The 20,733-nt window shown below is 36.2% G+C and overlaps 4 protein-coding genes across 9 annotated transcripts; 2 read left to right on the top strand and 2 right to left on the bottom strand.

Annotated features, from left to right (window-relative positions):
- The first annotated feature begins 400 nt into the window (after positions 1–400).
- LOC133307197 (zinc finger protein NUTCRACKER) lies at positions 401–2,709 on the top strand. Its single transcript, XM_061507654.1, is given in 4 exon segments — positions 401–509; positions 645–1,041; positions 1,778–2,582; positions 2,584–2,709. Coding segments are annotated over 4 exon segments (1,437 nt in total).
- A 3,306-nt stretch (positions 2,710–6,015) lies between these two features.
- LOC133307206 (uncharacterized) lies at positions 6,016–10,573 on the top strand. Of its 6 annotated transcripts, none has more exons than XR_009751014.1 (3): positions 6,016–6,759; positions 7,431–9,718; positions 10,187–10,573. XR_009751014.1 is itself a non-coding variant. In XM_061507673.1 (2 exons), exon 1 carries the CDS (start codon positions 6,079–6,081, stop codon positions 6,754–6,756), a length of 678 nt encoding a protein of 225 aa, XP_061363657.1. In that variant the 5' UTR covers positions 6,016–6,078; the 3' UTR covers positions 6,757–6,759; positions 7,417–10,573. The 6 variants fall into 6 exon arrangements, 4 of the variants coding, with proteins under 4 accessions (XP_061363657.1, XP_061363656.1, XP_061363658.1 ...); XR_009751015.1 differs by having other exon boundaries at positions 7,431–8,882; XM_061507673.1 differs by having other exon boundaries at positions 7,417–10,573.
- A 444-nt stretch (positions 10,574–11,017) lies between these two features.
- On the bottom strand, positions 11,018–12,760 carry LOC133307210 (NAC domain-containing protein 73-like). The gene is made up of 3 exons (XM_061507681.1): positions 12,626–12,760; positions 12,302–12,494; positions 11,018–11,798 (listed from the first exon to the last, which is right to left on the bottom strand). The coding sequence occupies exons 1-3, from the start codon at positions 12,758–12,760 to the stop codon at positions 11,269–11,271; spliced, it is 858 nt and encodes a 285-aa protein (XP_061363665.1). The 3' UTR covers positions 11,018–11,268.
- A 4,114-nt stretch (positions 12,761–16,874) lies between these two features.
- On the bottom strand, positions 16,875–19,971 carry LOC133307212 (receptor-like protein kinase HSL1). Its single transcript, XM_061507683.1, has 2 exons — positions 17,388–19,971; positions 16,875–17,263 (listed from the first exon to the last, which is right to left on the bottom strand). Exons 1-2 carry the CDS (start codon positions 19,969–19,971, stop codon positions 16,875–16,877), a joined length of 2,973 nt encoding a protein of 990 aa, XP_061363667.1.
- Between the last annotated feature and the right edge of the window lie 762 nt (positions 19,972–20,733).

A 20,733-nucleotide genomic window follows, 5' to 3' on the forward strand; every position in this document is an offset into this window, starting at 1 on the left:
TATATTTCCCTGTCTAGATCCCCACTTCCCTTTCTTTTCATCTTTCTTTCTCTCTCCTCTTTTTACTTTTCCGCCTCCCACAGCATCTTAGTTTTTTATTCCACCTAAAAAGTAGATAATTAAATTGACTGTGTAACATTTGAGAGAGAGATAAAGGGAGGGACAGAGAGATCCCATCTTAGCATATATCAGTTCGTGTTGTTTAGGGTTGGAACCATATAATTAACAAGGGTACCTACACATTCTCTCTGGTCTTCTCCTAATTCAAACACTAATATATATATATATATATATACTTCGTTCCACCGTAGTTAGCTTTTAGCTTTAACTGTTTCTGTGTTTCTTTCAAACTGAGTCAAACTTAGAACTGAAGAAACACCTTGAGATGCAAGAAAAGATCATGGATGATGGAGAAATTTCAAATGGTAATTTCCCTCCTCAGAACCCAACATGTGGATCAAATAATCCTCCTGTTTTGAAGAGGAAGAGAAACCTCCCTGGAAACCCAGGTAAGCTCGTTCTTTCATGGCTTATTTGTTTTTTCTTTTTTTCTTTTTTTATTGTCATAAGTATATTCAAAGGTAATTGCTTTTTTAATAGTGAAAAAAGCAATGATTTATTGTGTGAATATTCTATATGCATAGATCCTGAAGCTGAAGTCATAGCCTTATCACCAAAGACTTTAATGGCAACCAATAGATTCGTGTGTGAAATTTGTCTAAAGGGTTTCCAAAGGGATCAAAATCTTCAACTTCATCGACGTGGACATAACCTTCCTTGGAAGCTCAAGCAGAGGACAAGTAAAGAAGTAAGGAAGCGAGTTTATGTCTGTCCAGAGAAGACTTGTGTTCACCACCATCCTTCAAGGGCTCTTGGAGACTTAACTGGGATAAAAAAGCACTTTTGCAGAAAGCACGGTGAGAAGAAGTGGAAGTGTGAGAAGTGCTCAAAGCGTTATGCTGTGCAATCAGATTGGAAAGCACACTCAAAAACCTGTGGCACCAGAGAATACAAATGTGACTGTGGAACTATCTTTTCACGGTAGTTACCTATCTATCTTATCTTGTAGCTAGATCAAAACTGTTATCCAAATCATGATAGTAATCAAATTTTATGTAAAAGTGGTAACTTGTCTAGTGGTCTAAAAAAGCATTGAAAAATAAGGCAACAATTACTGTCCTTATCTTTGTGGCAAAAGAAAGGGCATCGCTTTCTTCATGCACTATAGTGGTAATCAAACTCAAAAAAGATGTAGGAAAAAATGAATCATGATGCTGAAGTCCGTGGAGTACTGTAGTTAGGATATCTTTGTCTCTGACTCCTCTCGTTGCTGGTGCATGTGGATTTGTGTGTGGTGATGGTGACTCATGTGTATCTGAGTGCCTTCTGTCTATTTGGCTTTTAGGAGTATAAAAGAGAATGGGTCTTAGTGCAGTGAAAACAACTTGAAAGAACCCACACAAGTTTTATTACCTTTTTGCAATCATCTTAAAAGACAAAAGTTCTAAGCTAGTTTGGAATTATCTTAATTAACCTTTCCTTATGTGAATATTATTCTGTTTTAATTTCTTTTACTAATCTACCTTAATTATATTTTTAATGATATAATTGAGGTGGTATATACATTAAATGTTATAAAGTAAGAAATTTTTTCTCTTGCTAGGTAACACCTACAAATTTCTTGGTCTTCTGCTATTAATTTTCTATCATGTAGACTTTCTGTGAGCTGATACAATTTTTCTAACATTTCTCTTTTTGATTAATTTTGATGGAGCAGGAGGGATAGCTTCATCACTCACAGGGCCTTCTGTGATGCCTTAGCAGAAGAAACAGCAAGGGTAAACGCAAACATAAACAACCCATTGGGGTCTAACGTGGGTTACAGTGTCATGCAAAATTCCCTGGGGCCTAACATGGGAACCAATTTTTCTTCAATTTTCAAGCCAATTTCAAGCACTGATGAAACAATTAGTAATATTCAAACAACTAGAGGGCTATCCCTTTGGATGGCTCAAGCATCTCAAGCTCATGAGACAATGGTTAATACCAATTTGCATGAGATTCATCAACTTGGGAGGAACCCACTTGTTTCATGCTCAAATCCACCACCACCACCCTCTAATTATCAGCTAAATTGGGTGTTTGGTAATAAGCTTTCATCCAATGGAAGTCAAGAGCTAACTAGTACAACTTCACTTCCACTAGTCAATATTAATGTCAAGGATAACACAAACCAACTTATTAGTGTTCCTTCCTTGTATAGCTCACAACACCAATCTCATCAAACAACCTCAGCAAACATGTCAGCAACAGCTTTGTTGCAAAAAGCTGCACAAATTGGGACAACTTCAACTGACCCATCATTCCTTGGAAGCTTAGGTTTGAAATGCAATAGTCCAAGTCAAGATGGGAACAAATTTTGTGGGATATACGGTTCAAATTCATTGCTCACAAGTCACGGGAGTGAGCCAGAGAACTATTCAGGTGATTTGTCACAAATGCCCCCTACAAAACGATGGCAAATGCAGAATGAAGAGAATGCATGGGGACAGACTAGGGATTTTCTTGGTGTTGGAGTGCGTGCAAACCATTTGCCACCCTTCATCAATCAACGAATGGATTTTATTTGATCATGTATTGAAATGTCAAGTTTTAATTTCTTGGTTGTTTATTTTTCTCAATGAAAGGAAAAAATGTGATAATAAATGATGCGAATGGTGAATGAAGTTGGAATTAGTAAGAGCAAGAGGAATAGAATTTACTATCAATCACGTGGATAAGGGGCTGTTTCAATATAATAAGTGGGTTCGAGTTTTAATTTTGAATATTAAAATTTTGGTAAGGAAAATTTTGCCATCCTTTTAATCCTCCATGGATTAATTGATTAATCCTGTTATGTACCATATAAAGGGTCCATTAAGTAATAAACTTAATAAGGGGTAATTCAAGATATGAATCAGTGATAATTATGGATAAATATTCATTAAGGATACTAATCCTAATACGACAGCATAGCAAGCAGGTCTGGGCCCCTATCAGAGGCACCAAAGGTCCATCCACACTACCACAGGTAACCTCTATAAATATAAGGTAAACCCTAAAGATACGCTCTCTCTTTATGCTGTCACTCTTGTAACGTCACTCTTGCTGTTGCGCACACACACCTCATTGGCTAACGTCCTTATAGTATTCTGTGCACAGTGATCTGCTTGACTCAAGGGTATCTCCTTCATAAATACTTGGAGAGGGTACTAGATCTAAGAATAACATATCAGCCTACTGGGCTGAACATCTCTGTCTGAAAGACAGAACAAATCCAAAAAAATAATGAAATTTAAGTATATATCTCCAAACTTTGCTTGGAGGAAAAGGTGGGGGGAATTGAGTGCTTGATGAAGGCTGAAAAGTTATTGCTAGAAAACTATTTAAGGGGCGAAAGAAGAGAGATCCATGCATATTCTTTTGAATCCTGAAAGTTGACTACTTTTAAAATTGGTGGCTTTAATTTTTTGTATAAAGGGAAGGGGGGTGGTTTGTGGAGTAGTGGGGGCAAAGAATAGGAACGCTTTTGGACTCCATTATTGCACAGTTTAATCTCTGTTGTGGTTGTTGCCTGTCAAACTGGACTCAAAAAGAGAATTTTCAATGACAAAAAAGCATGATTCTAATTTACAAAAAAAAAAAAAAAAAGCATGATTCTATAGTACAAATAGGCTTTTAGCATGCTGTTTAAAATAAACTGATGTACTCTTTGATTCGACCAAAATTGCATACGTGTAGATTATCTTAGCTTTTCTAATATAAGTGCAGAAAAAAAAAACAAGACACGGATTAGAGGCCGTTAGAGAATAATGTTAAATCATTTATATATTCTTAAGAAAGAAAGATTTAAGGGTAGATTAGGGTTTTTTTTAATTTAATGATCAAATGTTCCTTCAATGGTTATAGTAAATAACTGAATATTTAATTATAGATATCATGATTATTCTTTTTTTATGATGTAAATTCTTAGATTTATTCTCATTAATAGTATTTACTTATTTTTAGATAAATTATATGTATCATTTACGGGAGACTATTGTGTACGAGTTGGAAATATCACATTATTGTGGGGCTAATTCTTTCTAAAGAATTTTTTTTGCATTCATAAGTAATTGAACCCAAAATTTTATTTAAATAAAATCAATATATTGAATCAACCTCTTTTTCTTATTAATAGTATTCTATAAGGATATTAGGTATGTCCTTGTACATGCATGTCTAATCCATTACCACCCTTTTAGCTTCCAATATATAACCGGAATTCCTCGATAATAAAAGTATAAAACATAACATTCACCAGAATACAAAAACTATGAGCTTCGTCAGTTTTGACGAGGACAAATAACTTTTTGTTTTTAAGGTAAGAAAAAAAAAATGCTTCGATTACCATTTTGTCTTCTATGGATTCTCTACTGTTCTACTATACTGAATGAGCCTTTCGGAAAAGGAATATGCTTCCTACGAAAAACAATTAGCTGGAGGTAGCTGTGTACCTAGGTATTAGCCACAGCTAGATCCCGTCACAATATTTAACAGTGACCCTATGCTCGGTTGCATTATATCGATCAAAAGGGGAAGAAAACATATATGGATCAAAAGAAAAAAGTGGGGAAAAGTAAAGAAGAGAAGCCATGTTCTTCAGTTTTGACTGCCGCACTCACAGCTCTATGATTTTGTTTTTACTTTTGGTTACATGATGGGGTGGGGTGGCTCAAATTGTTGTTCACGATTAATACACAAAAACGAATTTTTTATTTATTGAAAACGTAACATATGTTTAAAGATTTGACAGCCTATGATAAATGACAACGTTTATATGTAGGGAAAATATGTTGGCTTTTTGACCCGTGTAAAGTAAAATGCGTAACTTTAATCGTTTAATTTTTTTGAGAAATAATTTACCAATTCAATATGAAGACACGTACATATATTAACTATACGCGTTCAAGTTGCACATTAATTCCATGTGTAATTTGTGTAAAAATCAACTTCTTTGAAAAGTTTGTGCTTTGCAAAAATGCACATCACTTTCATATATGTTCAAGTCTTTCATAATGTATGTGAGACTTGAACAAACATTATCTGAATGAACATCTTTTCACATTAAATTGATAAATCATTCTGAAAAAAAATTAAATTGATGAATAGTTACACAATTTGAAGGTATATCATTAGAAACGCGAAAGCGTCATTGTACCGATGCGATGAGGAATGAAGAACACCGCTTTGATTACCTGAGATGAAGCAGCGAGCGTGCCAATTTCTCACGTTCAGTTCTCTTCCTCAAGCCTCACGATCTGCAACAACGCACCACGAACGGTCGCAATTCCACTCTACGGTTGATCTTCCAAGCTATGACTCAAAGGGATCAGGTGGTCGTGTGGGCAACCGTTCAGACGATGAACGTATGCCTCTTAGGTGTGTTTCTGATGTCTGCAACCCTAGGAGGCACTTGAGAGAAAATAGAGTTTATATACTCTGCCTAATCCAAAACTAACCTAAGCTTCATGAGTTAACATTGGACTTTGGACTCACTCTCACTAAAGCTATTGGGCGTAAGTGAAAAGAGCATATTAAACCCAACACAATTCAACTTAGATAAATCACAAAACCAAATATATCACACGGTGGTTGCCATGCATGAAGTCTAGGCCATAATTTATTGATGGGAATTACTTTTCTTATGTTACATAAAAAAAATTTATCTCCTACACTCACATTTTTCAAATGGGTCTCACAATATTTTTTTCTCTCACCTCCAATTTTTTTTTCTCTCCTAACTTTTGTTTGAGCATGCGATAATACTTCTCTTATGCAACATAAGAGAAATATTACCCTTTATTGATACTCTTTCTTTAAGAAAAATTTCATATGTTTAGTTGGCCCAGTCTCAATTTTTAAATTCCAGCCCATGACCCATATCATAAGAACATTCCAGAACCCAACAACACCCGCTTAGCCCACAACCCAAAACAACTACCATTCGAGCTTCACCTGTTTGTCTTTGGTGTTTGGAGAGAGAGAGAGAGAGAAAGCATGAAGTTCACAGACTCGCCGGTGATTGAGCTTCCCGTCGGCAACGCCGTTCTCTCTTTGCAACAAGACAACGGCTCCATGCACGTCGGAACTTCCGTCTGGCCCTGTTCCCTCGTACTCGTCAAATTCGTTGACCGCTGGGCCCCACATACCACCACCACCGCTAACAACCCTTACGCTCACCTCCTCGATTTCCGAGGCAAGCGCGCGGTGGAGCTCGGAACCGGGTGCGGCGTTGCCGGTATGGGCCTATACCTATTGGGCCTGACGGACCTGGTCCTCACCGACATCGGCCCAGTAATGCCCGCACTGAAGCGCAACCTCAAGGTCAACAAGCCCGTTCTCCGCAAGAACCTGAAGCACACGATTCTCTACTGGAACAACCCGCACCAGATTAGCTCCCTCAACCCGCCCTTCGATTTCGTCATCGCCACCGACGTCGTTTACATCGAGGAAACCGTGGCTCCGTTGGTTTCTGCAATGGAAACCCTCCTCGCCGACGACGGCGTCGTTTTGCTAGGGTATCAGGTCAGGTCCCCCGAGGCGCACAAGCTTTTCTGGGAATTGTGCGACCAAGTGTTCGACGTCGAAGAGGTCCCTCACGACCATCTCCATCCTGAATATGCATACGAAGAGACCCATGTTTATCTATTGAGGAAGAAGAAGAAAGAACGCTGATCGGTAAAGTTTTGAACTTTTTGACTCGATTGTGCAATTCACGTGACATTAGAAGAAATTTTGGAACTTGAAAAGTTAGTGTATGGTAGTATAGTGTAATGTAGTGTCAATCAAATTTTTATTGAATATTGGCATTTGATCAATGTTGGTGCTTAATGCTTTGTAATGATTTTGAATTTGATTAATCACTTGATTTAGCCTACTCTATGGACTGAAGTTTAGAGTAACTGAAAAGGTTAATTTCGTGTTGCTTTTGGTTTGAGTGTGCGTTTTGATACATCATTTGATTGCAGGGATGGATCCCATTAGCAAGCTTAGGTTCACGTTCATACTTGTTTTCATTCTATAATAATAAGTAGAGGTAAAGAGAATGTTGAGAGATGGCTAGTGATAGATGTGATGAAAGATGCAGTAGTCCTGCAGCCTAGCCTAGGTATTATCTGAAGTTCCATGAGTACTAGTTATACTCCATTTGTGCATTTTCTGATTTTCACCTTATTGTTAGTTGATAATGAAAATTCCATTTATTCTTTAAGTAGTAGTCTGGAAGAATATGAAAATTCCATTTTCAGAGTGTTTTTATGCAAATTTTCTTTTTGTACTTTCTAGTTTGTATATTGTCTGTCTGGGACGGCCTTGAGAAACTTATTGTGGAGACAGATTCTTGTTAACAGGGTGTGACAGCTGGTGTTTATGTTGACCCTCCAAATGATTGCCAGCGAGGATCCTTGACCACTTGCGAAGCCTGTGCTTCTCTAATACTTGCTGCTGTATCTGAGTTTTGAACTTTGAGCTCCCTTGGTGTGAATAAAAAAAAGAGGATAGGTGGCAATATTATCATATTTAATCCTCTCCATTATATTCTTTTCAAATTATTGTCCTTTTTTTAAAAAGAAAAGGATTTTGGATCACAATTTAATCGACATAAAATTTGTGTTAAAACACTTCATTGTTTTTTTTTTTTAATATCGGGGGCACGAGGCCCGAAAATAAGTCTAACTACCGACTAATCAGAAACTTGCTATCTTCATTACATTAAAGATCACAAGAATACCCCACTTTCAAATATAACTACAATGCATAAGTAGCTAATCATCCAACACTTCCCTATAAATATGATTTAGCTGCATTATCTATTCTCTCGAACTTAAAGAGACATAAATTTGGGTGCTAGTACAGGAGCTGAATCTCAATTTTTAATTTTGCTCTCTCCTTATTTTCAAAAGAATGAACGGTGCGGATGAACCATGTTTATGGGAAAGGTAATACTTGTGTTAACTGGTTAGCTATCTATGCATTGCATTTGCCTTTCAGAAAAAAATTTCATGCACCTACCCTAGAGTTAGATATTCTTAATGATCTCTGATATATTGAAGCTCGGAATATTCTTGTTAGTTGGTAGTTAGCCTTCTGTTCTTATATTCAAAAAAAATTTCTATTTTGTTTTTTTGTTAAGTTCGAATAATTTGAAAATAACATAATGGAGAAATTTAAATATGTGAGTAATGCTACCTGCATTTGCACTTGTGTGTTATATATCTTGTGAGTAGACTTGTGCGCACGAGATACACAAGACACTTTATCCTAAATACGCAAATCCACAGGCAAATGTAATTTCTTAAGGTTGAAGATTGATGGCTCTGCAGCTTTAATGGCTTAAAGTTGATTGACTTGATTGCACTCCACGTAAATTACACAATCAGTATTGACACTATATTCAACTTTCTCAGTACAAACAAACTACCCAAGAAATTTTGAAACTTGAAAAGTTAGGGTATGGTAGTATAGTGTAATGTAGTGTCAATCAAATTTTTATTAAATATTAGCATTTGATCAATGTTGGTGCTTTATGCTTTGTAATGATTTTGAATTTGATTAATCACTTGATGTAGCCTACTCTATGGACTGAAGTTTAGAGTAACTGAAAAGGTTAATTTCGTGTTGCTTTTGGTTTGAGTGTGCGTTTTGATACATCATTTGATTGCAGGGTGGATCCCATTAGCAAGCTTAGGTTCACCTTCATACTTGTTTTCATTCTATAATAATAAGTAGAGGTAAAGAGAATTTTGAGAGATGGCTAGTGATAGATTTGATGAAAGATGCAGTAGTCCTGCAGCCTAGCCTAGGTATTATCTGAAGTTCCATGAGTACTAGTTATACTCCATTTGTGCATTTTCTGATTTTCACCTTATTGTTAGTTGATAATGAAAATTCCATTTATTCTTTGAGTAGTAGTCTGGAAGAATATGAAAATTCCATTTTCAGAGTGTTTTTATGCAAATTTTCTTTTTGTACTTTCTAGTTTGTATATTGTCTGTCTGGGACGGCCTTGAGAAACTTATTGTGGAGACAGATTCTTGTTAACAGGGTGTGACAGCTGGTGTTTATGTTGACCCTCCAAATGATTGCCAGCGAGGATCCTTGATCACTTGAGAAGCCTGTGCTTCTCTAATACTTGCTACTGTATCTGAGTTTTGAACTTTGAGTTCCCTTGGTGTGAATAAAAAAAAAAGGATAGGTGGCAATATTATCATATTTAATCCTCTCCATTATATTCTTTTCAAATTATTGTCCTTTTTTATTTTAAAAGAAAAGGGTTTTGGATCACAATTTAATCGACATAAAATTTGTGTTAAAACACTTCATTGTTTTTTTTTTTAATATCGGGGGCACGAGGCCCGGAAATAAGAAGTCTAACTACCGACTAATCAGAAACTTGCTATCTTCATTACATTAAAGATCACAAGAATACCCCACTCTCAAATATAACTACAATGCATAAGTAGCTAATCAGCCAACACTTCCCTATAAATATGATTTAGCTGCATTATCTATTCTCTCGAACTTAAAGAGACATAAATTTGGGGTGCTAGTACAGGAGCTGAATCTCAACTTTTAATTTGTGCTCTCTCCTTACTTTCAAAAGAATGAACCGTGCAGATGAACCATGTTTATGGGAAAGGTAATACTTGTGTTAACTGGTTAGCTATATATGCATTGCATTTGCCTTTCAGAAAAAAAATTCATGCACCTACCCTAGAGTTAGATATTCTTAATGATCTCTGATATATTGAAGCTCAGAACATTCTTGTTAGTTGGTAGTTAGTCTTCTGTTCTTATATTCAAAATCTTTTTCTATTTTGTTTTTTTGTTAAGTTCCAATAATTTGAAAATAACATAATGGAGAAATTTAAATATGTGAATAATGCTACCTGCATTTGCACTTGTGTGTTATATATCTTGTGAGTAGACTTGTGCGCACCAGATACACAAGACACTTTATCCTAAATACGCAAATCGACAGGCAAATGTAATTTCTTAAGGTTGAAGATTGATGGCTCTGCAGCTTTAATGGCTTAAAGTTGATTGACTTGATTGCACTCCACGTAAATTACACAATCAGTATTGACACTATATTCAACTTTCTCAGTACAAACAAACTACCCAAGAAAAACAGCCGAAGGACATGTAGGGTGGAGAATGGCCAGGCCAGCCACCGATAAAGAAAGCGAAGACCGAGAAGAAGACGCAGATGAAGAAAAGCTGACTAAATGTGTGTTCTTTGCTCTTTCTGTGTAGAATTATATAGTAATTTTCATTTCTTGCAGCATTGAATATAATGGTAGTTTATAGATTCGACATTGTTCTGTCTAAAGCTGAGTCAAAAGATAGGCTTCATAGCTGATGTTTCTTTTCTAGCACTTTCTTTTTTGGTTCTTGAAGCTGTTGATCTTTATCTTTCCCGATTGAGTAGAATAATATTCTAGTTCTCTTGTTCAAATGTCACTGAAATGGACTGAAATTGATGAATAGTTACCATGACTTGTAATTTTCATATTAGTGTTATTTTGGCACTAGTTATTATTTTTATTAGATAGCCAATGCATGATATAACAATAGCACGCCATATTTAAAGGCACTCATCAATACTATAGTCAGCATTTTGATTGCTATTTGTATTCCTATAACGAGGGTGGTTTAATTTGCTGTGATGCTTGACAACAGAGAATAACATTCTATGTGCATCAAAGTTTCTTCAGTGACAACACATGGACGCGTTTTTAGCCGATATATAACATCTCATATATAATCAAAATTCAGTGAAAAACGCACATTTAGAATCTGTAGTTCAAGACTGCTTCAGGTAAAAATCATGTTGGTACAGATTGATGGTTAGTATTTCCCCGAGTAAGGACATGAAGCCTTTGACATATTTTTGTGTCCCTTTACAAAGCATGATACCAGTTACCTTTCAAAAAAATTAGTAGAAAGAAAGAAAACACAGTTACAGCTAAATATTCTATTTCTTTACTTCGCCAAGTCTTGTTTGTCTCAATAGAAGTATCTGACCACTAAGCTTTCAGATGAAGCAGATTCTCCTTATTCTGTACCGCCTTTTCCCCACCTAACTAGTGTTGGTTATTAACTTATTTCATTATTGCAGAATACAATTTTAATATTCCATATCCTTTCATGGCATCTAACATTTCCTCTTCCCTTCCACTGCTTCTTTTAAGGAATGAAAGAAGCACCATCATGGACAGAAAAATGGGAAATTTGAGTACTGTTAGATCTATGTTGGTCCCCTTGATCAAAGGGTATGAAAGAAGTATTGTAGTACTCGACAAACCCACTGTTTTTATGATTAGTTACCTCGTGCATGCCTTGGCCACTTGGTTTTGCAGGAAATGAATCTTTCATGAGTGAACCACATTGTCTAGGTTGTGTTTGATAGAAAACTTTGGAGACTACAAACTCCCCTTCCTTCTCCTCTTCATTATTGCCAAGGTGGTACTGATGCATGACCCAATTTGTTTTCTCCGGTTTTCTTTGCTTTTTGTAGTTAGTGTAAAGCACAAGAATTTTCTTGTACCCTTTCAACTTGCCACTGATATAGATTGGCCTAGTCTTACCTGTTTTGTGCCACCGGGTCTCACTGCCATCTGCATCAGTGTGCACCTTTCTCCTTTTCCTTGTTCCTGTCGTGTATGCTTTGGAAGGCCGGTGGAAGAAATGTCGGATCAGGCCATCCTTGCTAACTCCTGCAGCAAAATTAACCATTTAGATGTTAATTTACATTAAAAAAATATAATAAAGCTTATAACTTGTTCCAAAATGAAGAGTTTTTTTGTGCTACATCATTAAGAAATGGAAGATAAACACTTGTAACAGCAAGGTTTGGTGGAAGGGTTTCTGAGGGCATGCATATATGAAAGTCACGGGTAATTAATTGGTAGATGCTATATATGGATATGATTTATACCAAAAAAGGGTAGGAAATGTTCTTCTGCCACAAAAGTGTGACTTCAACGAAATCTGTTGCTTTCTTCTTTTCAAGTTACTAAAGTCTAATGGAAACAAACTTCTGATCATATATTTTCAGGAACTATGTATATATATTATGTTGGCAATCAACATATGTTAATGAAAATTAAAATGTAAATTATATATATAGGACATGAGAGTCCTCATCAGAAATTATTAAAGAGTAAATGAAATGGAAATCAATCATAAGGATTTGGTGGCTTAATTGTATTTAATATACCTGGCAACTTCTCTGGATGGGTACAGCAGATTCCATTCTCGCCTTCAAGTGTAGGGATGAACTCATCAATTAATGGATGAAGCTTGTGAATATCAGAGCGCACCTTGGCTTCCAAATGTTCAAGAATCTCTTGATCAGTAGGGTCAAACTTCACTCCAGCAGGTAGTCCAGGTAAGTCATGAATTCCAGCAGCCTAATTAACACCACAATATTTATAATTATCCATCGACACCCCAAAAACATAGTAAAAGTAAACACTCTAAGATCAATAATTTCACAAAACAAAAATAGTAAAAAAAGAAATGATTAAGGAGTTATATGAACCTGCTCTTGGTTTTTGATATGATGACCACATGTGGGACATGTTCTGATTAAGCTGTCTTTGTGCCTCTCCACAATGATGCTATGATTGTTTTCAGGGTAACTGCACTGAGTCATTTCCTTCTTATCCTCCCTCATTCCATTTCTAGATAGGTTGAGTTAAGAGAAGAATTTAAAGTGGTGATAATTAATAAGAGGGAGAAAAGAAAAACTTGTCTCTACTAAAGGTTGCTCCCCTCGTGCCAGTTCTTGTTGAGGGTTGGGAAGGAATTAAATTCTCCCTTACTTTTTTTGTTGCTTTCTTTTGCATGAGTGAATATTGCAGCCCTTCCCAACCTCCTGATCTTGCTCTTACGAGAAAGAGGAGAGAGTGTGATACCTACAAATTCTAAATAGAGAATGAAATTAACAATTAGAGATAGGGTTGGTTGCACAGAGAGATAAGAATAAAAAATATAAGATTGCTTTGATCTCAAGTTTTGTTTTGCTTTGCATATTTGTATGAAGACTTGTAGAAGAATAAATATAGGTTTTTGTCCTTTTTACTCTGACTAAAGGTAGCTTTAATTAAAATCTAAAATAAATCCAACTCTAACTTGGAAACCAACAACTAAAATATGGATTATGGAATCTAAAATAAAACCAGTTTTAACTAAGAAAACTAAAATATGGATAGAAGTAGAGGTGTTCATCAACTGATCCAAACCGATTCAAATCACGGCGACCGAACCGAAAAATCGATAACCGAAAACCGATTAAAAACCGCAAATTTTAATTGGATTGGATCGGTTTTTGGATGAGTTGATGAAAACCGATCCAATCCAAACCGATCCAATATATTAATTTTCCTCTACCTATTTGGATATTTCCCTAATCATAGCCTAAAAATTTCTAAACCCAAGACCCATTAACCCATCAACTAATTCCAAGAAAAATTCTAGTCATATCTCATCAACAAAATTTTATCTTTATAAAGCTTCATACCTCATTGCCAAAATTAAAAAAATTATATTATAGTTTACTAATGCTTTTGTATTTCAAAAAAAAATTTACAAAGCCAATATATACAAAAGATGTTATTTGCACAATAATCATGAAATAAATTTTAGTATTTTCAAAAAACCGAAAACCGATCCAATCCAAATCGGAAAAAATTGGATTGGATCGGATCGGATTTGGAAAAAAATCAAAACCGAATGGATGATTATATGATCAAACCGAAGAGATTGGATCAGATGATTTTTGCTTCCAAAACCGATCCAATCCAGACCGCGAACACCCCTAAATAGAAGAGTTGAGTGGCATTGGGGCAACCTAATGTACATGCACAAAGAGTGAGAACTTAGGTCCAATGTCACCCTGGAGTGTAGATAAAGTTAAAAAGTTAAATACCATAAAACTAAAAATAACATTGAAGAAAACATTTTTCAGCCAACCATAATTTCATTCCTTCATGTCCACTTCTCATGCATAGCAAGAAACCTCTCTCAATGTTTGTAGACAGTCTTTAGCCCTCAACGTCTTTGATAGTTGCAGCATACTATCTATTGCCACATGGCAAAAGCAAAATTGTCCACGTGCCAAAATAAGTACTAGGTGAAGGAAAGAGACAATAACATATTGGAGGTTCAATTTTTTTGGGCTAAGATCCTTACTTCTCAAGTTCATTTTACACAATTGCTTTATCTATATAAACCAGAAAGATTTTGTAATACAATGAGTTTCGCCAAGATTGGAAGTACTGTCCCCTACATTTATTTATGTGCTGGCGGCTATTGGGATATCCTTTGGCCGTTAATGCATTTGTGTACCAAAGGTGAAAATCGTTGGGTTCCTATGTCTAGATATAAATAGAGAGATATTAGTAGACTATAATATACAACATTTCTCATATGATGAGATTGAATGTAAGACTTGGTGTAGCGGTAAAAAAGGTTATGGGTCAAAATATGAAAAATAATATATTTGCAAAAATATAAATGTAAGATTGAGTATATAATTTTTTTTGCTACCCTCGCAAGGACATATAATGAAGTATAAATATGGTAAGTGAGAATTTTAGATAATATTGCGCAATCAAGTCAACAATATTTTTCTATCTCAACACATGTTAGATATATAAAAAAAATTTATTACGATGAGTTATATTAATATACTGAAAAGAATATGTTAATCTACTAAAAAAAATATGTTAAACTCAGCAAAGAATCCTTCAACTATATGTTAATTGCATAAAACCTTTTTGTGATTTGAAACTCAAACTTAATTCTTCAAACTTGACAAATTATGCATGTTGACTTCTTTATAGAATTTTTGGGACATGCATAAGGAAGTAAATTTACAATAACTACGCACAATTTAATAAGTTTAACAAGTTAAATTGCTAAATTTAAAATTCCGAACAAAAATTTACATCTACAGTTAGAGGGAATATTTTTGCATTTTAGCAAGACCAATATGTAAACATACCTTTTTATTTTACAATAAAGAGAGAGTATTTTACGCAAGGTATAATTAGGGAACTCACACTGAATAGGCTTGCATACGACATGCTCAGGAATCAGCAGAACGTGTATCATGAATATAGCAAAATGGGACCCATGCATATAAGAAAATCGTTGGCTTTAATTGCCAATGTACGTGATACTTGGTGCTAAATATCGAGAATGTCATGCATTCATTAAAGCATAAACTTACAGGTTGTTAGGCAGCACCATATATATTATGGGAAATAATTATCTCATGCAACATGAGATTAATAGATCTCATATATTATATGGGTTTAATGATTCATATGTTATAAGAGATCAATTTTATCTCCTATACATACATAAAAATATATGAAGTTCATATGGATGAAAAAAAACAGAGATAAATGAGTTTCATATACTTTTATATATGTGTAGGAGATAAATTTATCTCCTACAATACGAGAAATAATAAATCCATATTATATAGTATTACATGATTATCAAACTGAAATGAATAAAAAGATTGGATTATTCGAAGTGAAATAAGATAAGAATAATTAGCTGTTAACTTCTTTTTATACTTTCCCTTTCTTTCTGGCTCTTGCATGATCATAACTCCTAAAGATACTTTAACTTAACGTTTTTTTATTTTATTTTTTATATAGACTATCCAAAATGATGATGATGAGTGAAAAACGTTGGATCAGGAGATAACATATGTTGCTAACTTGGCCTAAAAAGAGAAATTCACAAAGAAATGCCACTGCAGATGACATTTTATATGTGCAAACAAGGAAAGATCAATGAATTTCACACAAATGTCTCTTTTCGACGATGATTCTTTAACCCAAACGACTTTGTAATTCAATTGGCCTATGCCATGTCTTAGGTTAGGTATGATGTTAATGTCAGAAATCTGGTAATCTATTATGCCACTTTTTGTTTTATTCCTTTCCTTACTTAGATAGTTAGACCCTTAATATTATATTCAAATAACGTAATGTGTAATCAATGATGAAACCAAACTTTAAGTGGTCAGAAGCAGTAACACAATAAAGAAGGATGAGGAACAAATTCTCGTTGAAATTTATTCATTCATATGAAGAAAGTAAAGTTTAAAAACTTCATGCGAACAAAAAAGCTAATGGCTAATATGATGAAAGAGAGTTTTAAATTTGTATGCTTGAATGTTACCCATTTTCAACAACTTTAGACCCGCTCCTGTGTGCAATAGCACTTCTTCGTGTGGGAGTTACATTAACCAATCTAAAACGTGTTTCACTCTATCAACCACATCAATGATCATGCACAATTCATAAACTAAAAATAATAATAAACAGTCTTCCAAAAAGTATCTCGATTTGGTACTTTCACGTGACACCATTTTATGTTTATGGCCATGATATGTGACAACTTCAAATCACATAATATCCCAAAATATTAGTGTGAGCTACTGAGTCCATCCTAGAGGTATGGGGTTGGCATAATAGCCATTCCTAAAAAGCCAACAAAAACAGATAAGCACCTAGGCAAGTAGATATTGGCGGCAATACCAGATAAACATTTGCAGATAACGATTTTTTGCAAGAATATATTATAGTTTAAAGCCAAGTAGATATTCCTTTGGAATTGAGACAATGGCATGATTGAAATTGCAAAGTCTCTCTTACCATTCGCTACAATGGCTGTTTCAAGTACTATCACCTAAAGGACTAATTTTTAAGTACCAAAGTTAAAAAATGAAAACTGAAGCTGAATATCTTGTTTTTTAAGCCCCTAACTTAAACTATGCTTCCCTGATTATCATTGTCAGAGACCTCTTCTTGATAGTAAGGAGAGAGATTTCCACTCCTGGATTTGCGAACTGAAGTTACTTCATGCAGCATTTTTACCACTCTGCGCATTGAAGGGCGGTTTATAGGAAGAGGGCTGGTACAAAGAAGCCCCAAGCTAAGTACCTTGTTGATTTCTTCCCCATACTTCAAATCCAGAGTGGGATCAATCACTTGATCCTGTCCTTTCTCATCCAAAGTTAAGTAAACCCATTTAACAAGATCATTTTCGCCATACTCTGGATCAAGAGGGGGTCTTCCAGTTACCAACTCCAAAATCACTACACCAAAGCTATAAATGTCACTCTTTTCGTTCACCCGAACAGTATAAGCATATTCTGCATCACATTGAACCAACAAACCATATTAAATTTATACAGACTAATGAAGCACATGAATAAACACTTATTCAGCAATCAAAAATGAGAAAGAAAGATTAAGAATTCAACTTTAAGGTGGTACCTGGTGCAATGTAACCATAAGATCCAGCAATCACAGACATGGATTCTTCCCCTTGGCTGACACCCTTAACAATTTTGGCAACTCCAAAATCTGCAACTTTTGCACCAAATTCTCCATCTAGCAAGATATTGCTAGATTTTACATCCCTATGAACAATAGGTGGGACACAATCGTGATGCAAATAACAAAGTCCCTCAGCAGCATCAATAGCAATTTTATATCTAGTTGGCCAATCCAACAAGCTTTTCTTCCTATAATGCAACAAATCAGCCAGGCTCCCATTTGGCATATACTCATAAACTAGGAGCTTGCTATCCCCAGACTTGCAGCAACACAATAACCTCACAATATTCTTGTGCCTAATCTTTCCCAGTGTTTCAACTTCAATTTCAAATCCATCCTTCTCAGTATCAACACTTCTATTTTGCATCTTATCTGCTCCCCACAATTTCTTCACTGCCACCACCTCACCATTACTCAGCCCTACTTTGTAGACCTTCCCAGATGATCCGCTTCCTATTACATTATCTTCACTCAGGAATTTAAGAATCTCAAACTCACTGAAGCCCAGCTTATGAAATGACATCCACTTTGACATGTTCAATACCGTTTTCATCTTCTTCAAGTTCCGGAATTTGAAGTAAAACCATACCACCCCAATGATTAACACAATCCCAGCAAATACAAATATTAACCAAAAACTCCGTGCATATTTGCTGTTCTTACTTTCATCAGAGCTTCGACATAGTCCACGAAGTTCACCACAGAGGTCCGGATTTCCTACAAAACTATCTCTGTAATTCGCATTGTCATAAATATGAGGGATAGGCCCAGAAAGAAAATTGTTTGACAAATTCAGCAAATTAAGCTTCAAATTTGCCAGCTCATTTGGAATTTCACCAGAAAAGGCATTACCAGAAAGATCAAGATAATTAAGCACCTTCAAAGTTCCTAACTCTCTTGGAATATTGCCATCGAGTCCATTATTCGCCAAATCAAGCTCATTAAGCATTGTCATATTACCAATTCCACCAGGAATTTCTCCAGAAAGTTTATTGTCACTCAGAATAAGCCTATCCAACTGGCGGAGCTTGACCACACTGGTCGGAATCCGACCAGTAAGACTATTATGGCTGGCATCAAACTGCTCAAGACAATTCAACGACCCAATTGCATCAGGAATCGACCCAGAAAACTTGTTCCTCGAAATTAACAAACTTGACAGATTATAAGCACCGGAAATTGCATTAGAAACCGGCCCAGAAAGAGAATTTTCAACAAGCTCCAAATAATACAGACGAGGCAAACCCCAAAAACCATCAGGAACAACACCAGAAAGGTTATTGTTCCTAAGCCGAACCCTTAACAAGCTCTTGCAATTCCCGAGACTCTCAGGGATTTCCCCCGAAAACGAATTGTACATTAGCAACAACTGTTCCAACCTTCCACCACCGCACAAACCCGCCGGAATTTCACCGGAAAACTGATTAAACGAAATATCAAGCATCACCAACCGCGAGTTTTTCCCCAGAGCACTCGGCAACGGTCCAGAGAGCGAGTTGTTGAACAATTTCAACTCATACAAGCTCTCAGACACTGTTATGTTCTCCGGCAAAGAACCTTCGAGAAAATTAAGATCCAAGTTTAGAGAGACAAGCGTTTTCAACCTGCATAACTGGTCAGGAATCGTCCCAGTCAACTCGTTCGCCGAAGCATCGAAAAGTTCCAACCGTGTCAGGTTGGAAAATCCGGCACCGGGTAACTCGCCGGAGAGAGAGTTCTGATAAAGCTCGATTTGCACAATGCTGCTAAGCCCCGACAACGCTTGTTCCGGTATGGTCCCCGTGAGCATGTTCTGTGACAAGTCGAGGTTCCGAAGCCGAACCAAACCCCGAAGCGAAACCGGAATCGAACCCACGAGGTGACTCCCTGCGAGCCAAAGATCCTCGAGGTTCGTAAGGTTCCCCAACTCACTCGGTATAGCGTGATAGAAGATGTTATAAGCGAGGTGAAGCTCCTTCAGTGTCGAAATGTTACCGAGAGAACTCGCTATGGTTCCATTCAAAAGGTTGTTCACGAGGACCAGCGACTCAAGGCGCTGAAACTGGCCGAAGCTCGCCGGAATGTCGCCGGAGAAATTGTTTTGCGAGAGGTCGAGGCGGCGGAGTGAGGTGAGTCCGGAGAGAGTTTCCGGGATTGTTCCGGTGAAGAGGTTGCCGGAGAGGTCGAGGTGGCGGAGGCGGCGGGTGCAGGCGGAGAATGCGGCGGAGGGGATGGTGGAGTTGAGGTTGTTGTTGTTGAGAGAGAGATAGGAGAGAAATGGAGGGCGGCAGAGTGCGGTGGGGAAGGGACCGGCGAGTTGGGAGTTGGGGAGGTTGACGGCGGTGACGACGCCGGTGATGCGGTGGCAGGTTACGCCGGTCCAGTTACATGGGGTGGGGTCACGGTGGTTCCAGTTAGAGAGAGAATTGGTTGGGTCTGAGAGTTGGAGCTTAGCTTCCATGAGGAAGAGGCCATCTTGGTTTAGAGAGAGAACATGAGATAGAGAGAGAAAGAGGAGGAGAAGGTGGAAGAGGTGAACCATGGTTGCGTTGCTACTATGCTATGTTATGCTATGCTATGCTCTGCGTTACATAACAATGGCAAAGGCGAGAGAGAGAGATAGAAATAGTGAGAGAGAGAGTGTGCTATGAACGTGAGAGGGAAACGAAATGCATGAGAAAGTTGGGAGGAAAATGTGTGTTACAAAGTCATAATTAACACCATACTCTGTTTTGCGTTTTCTTCCCTGAAAATATGATCGTTTTTAATATAAAGATGAATACCATCAATTTTTTTTTACTTTTTTTTAATACACTGCTTTTTTAATTATTGATCACATATCTCTCTTGCGTTGGAAATTGACATCTTTTAATGTTCAAAGAATAATGCTTTGGAAAACTGTCATTTCCTAATTATCAAACAAGTTTGAAATGTGGTCTCAAAGTCTCAACCCTGAAAAATATTTGAAAAACTGTGTTTGAAGCAATATTTTGTTTAACAAATATATTTTTTTAGATATTTTTAAAGGGAAAGTTATACTTATCATTATTTTTATTTTTTTTTGGTAACAATACTTATCATTATTTTAAGTTTATCACTTTTACTACTTTATTGGATCAATTTGAAATTAATGACAGTTAATTTTTTTCATTTTTCAACTGTTAATTTCAAATTGACGTAAGAGTAACCAATCAGATAATAAGAATAATAAGTCTGAAATAATGATAAGTATAATTTCTCCCTTATTTTTAATACAATTTATTGAATAACAGTGAAGAATGAGAGCAGATAGAGAATATGACAA

The sequence above is a fragment of the Gastrolobium bilobum genome, unplaced genomic scaffold (assembly GCF_033153095.1).
Source record: "Gastrolobium bilobum isolate Gb01-03AN ecotype WA unplaced genomic scaffold, APGP_CSIRO_Gbil_v1 utg6974, whole genome shotgun sequence".
In the NCBI taxonomy this organism is placed as follows: Eukaryota; Viridiplantae; Streptophyta; class Magnoliopsida; order Fabales; family Fabaceae; genus Gastrolobium; species Gastrolobium bilobum.

Coding starts and splice junctions, on each gene's coding strand:
- LOC133307212 (XM_061507683.1), bottom strand. CDS start 19,971: ATGGTTCACCTCTTCCACCTTCTCCTCCTCTTTCTCTCTCTATCTCAT. Junction 17,264..17,387: donor TTATGGTTACATTGCACCAG/GTACCACCTTAA, acceptor AATGTGATGCAG/AATATGCTTATACTGTTCGG.
- LOC133307210 (XM_061507681.1), bottom strand. CDS start 12,760: ATGAGGGAGGATAAGAAGGAAATGACTCAGTGCAGTTACCCTGAAAAC. Junction 12,495..12,625: donor ATATCAAAAACCAAGAGCAG/GTTCATATAACT, acceptor GGTGTTAATTAG/GCTGCTGGAATTCATGACTT. Junction 11,799..12,301: donor CCATCCAGAGAAGTTGCCAG/GTATATTAAATA, acceptor ATTTTGCTGCAG/GAGTTAGCAAGGATGGCCTG.
- LOC133307206 (XM_061507673.1), top strand. CDS start 6,079: ATGAAGTTCACAGACTCGCCGGTGATTGAGCTTCCCGTCGGCAACGCC.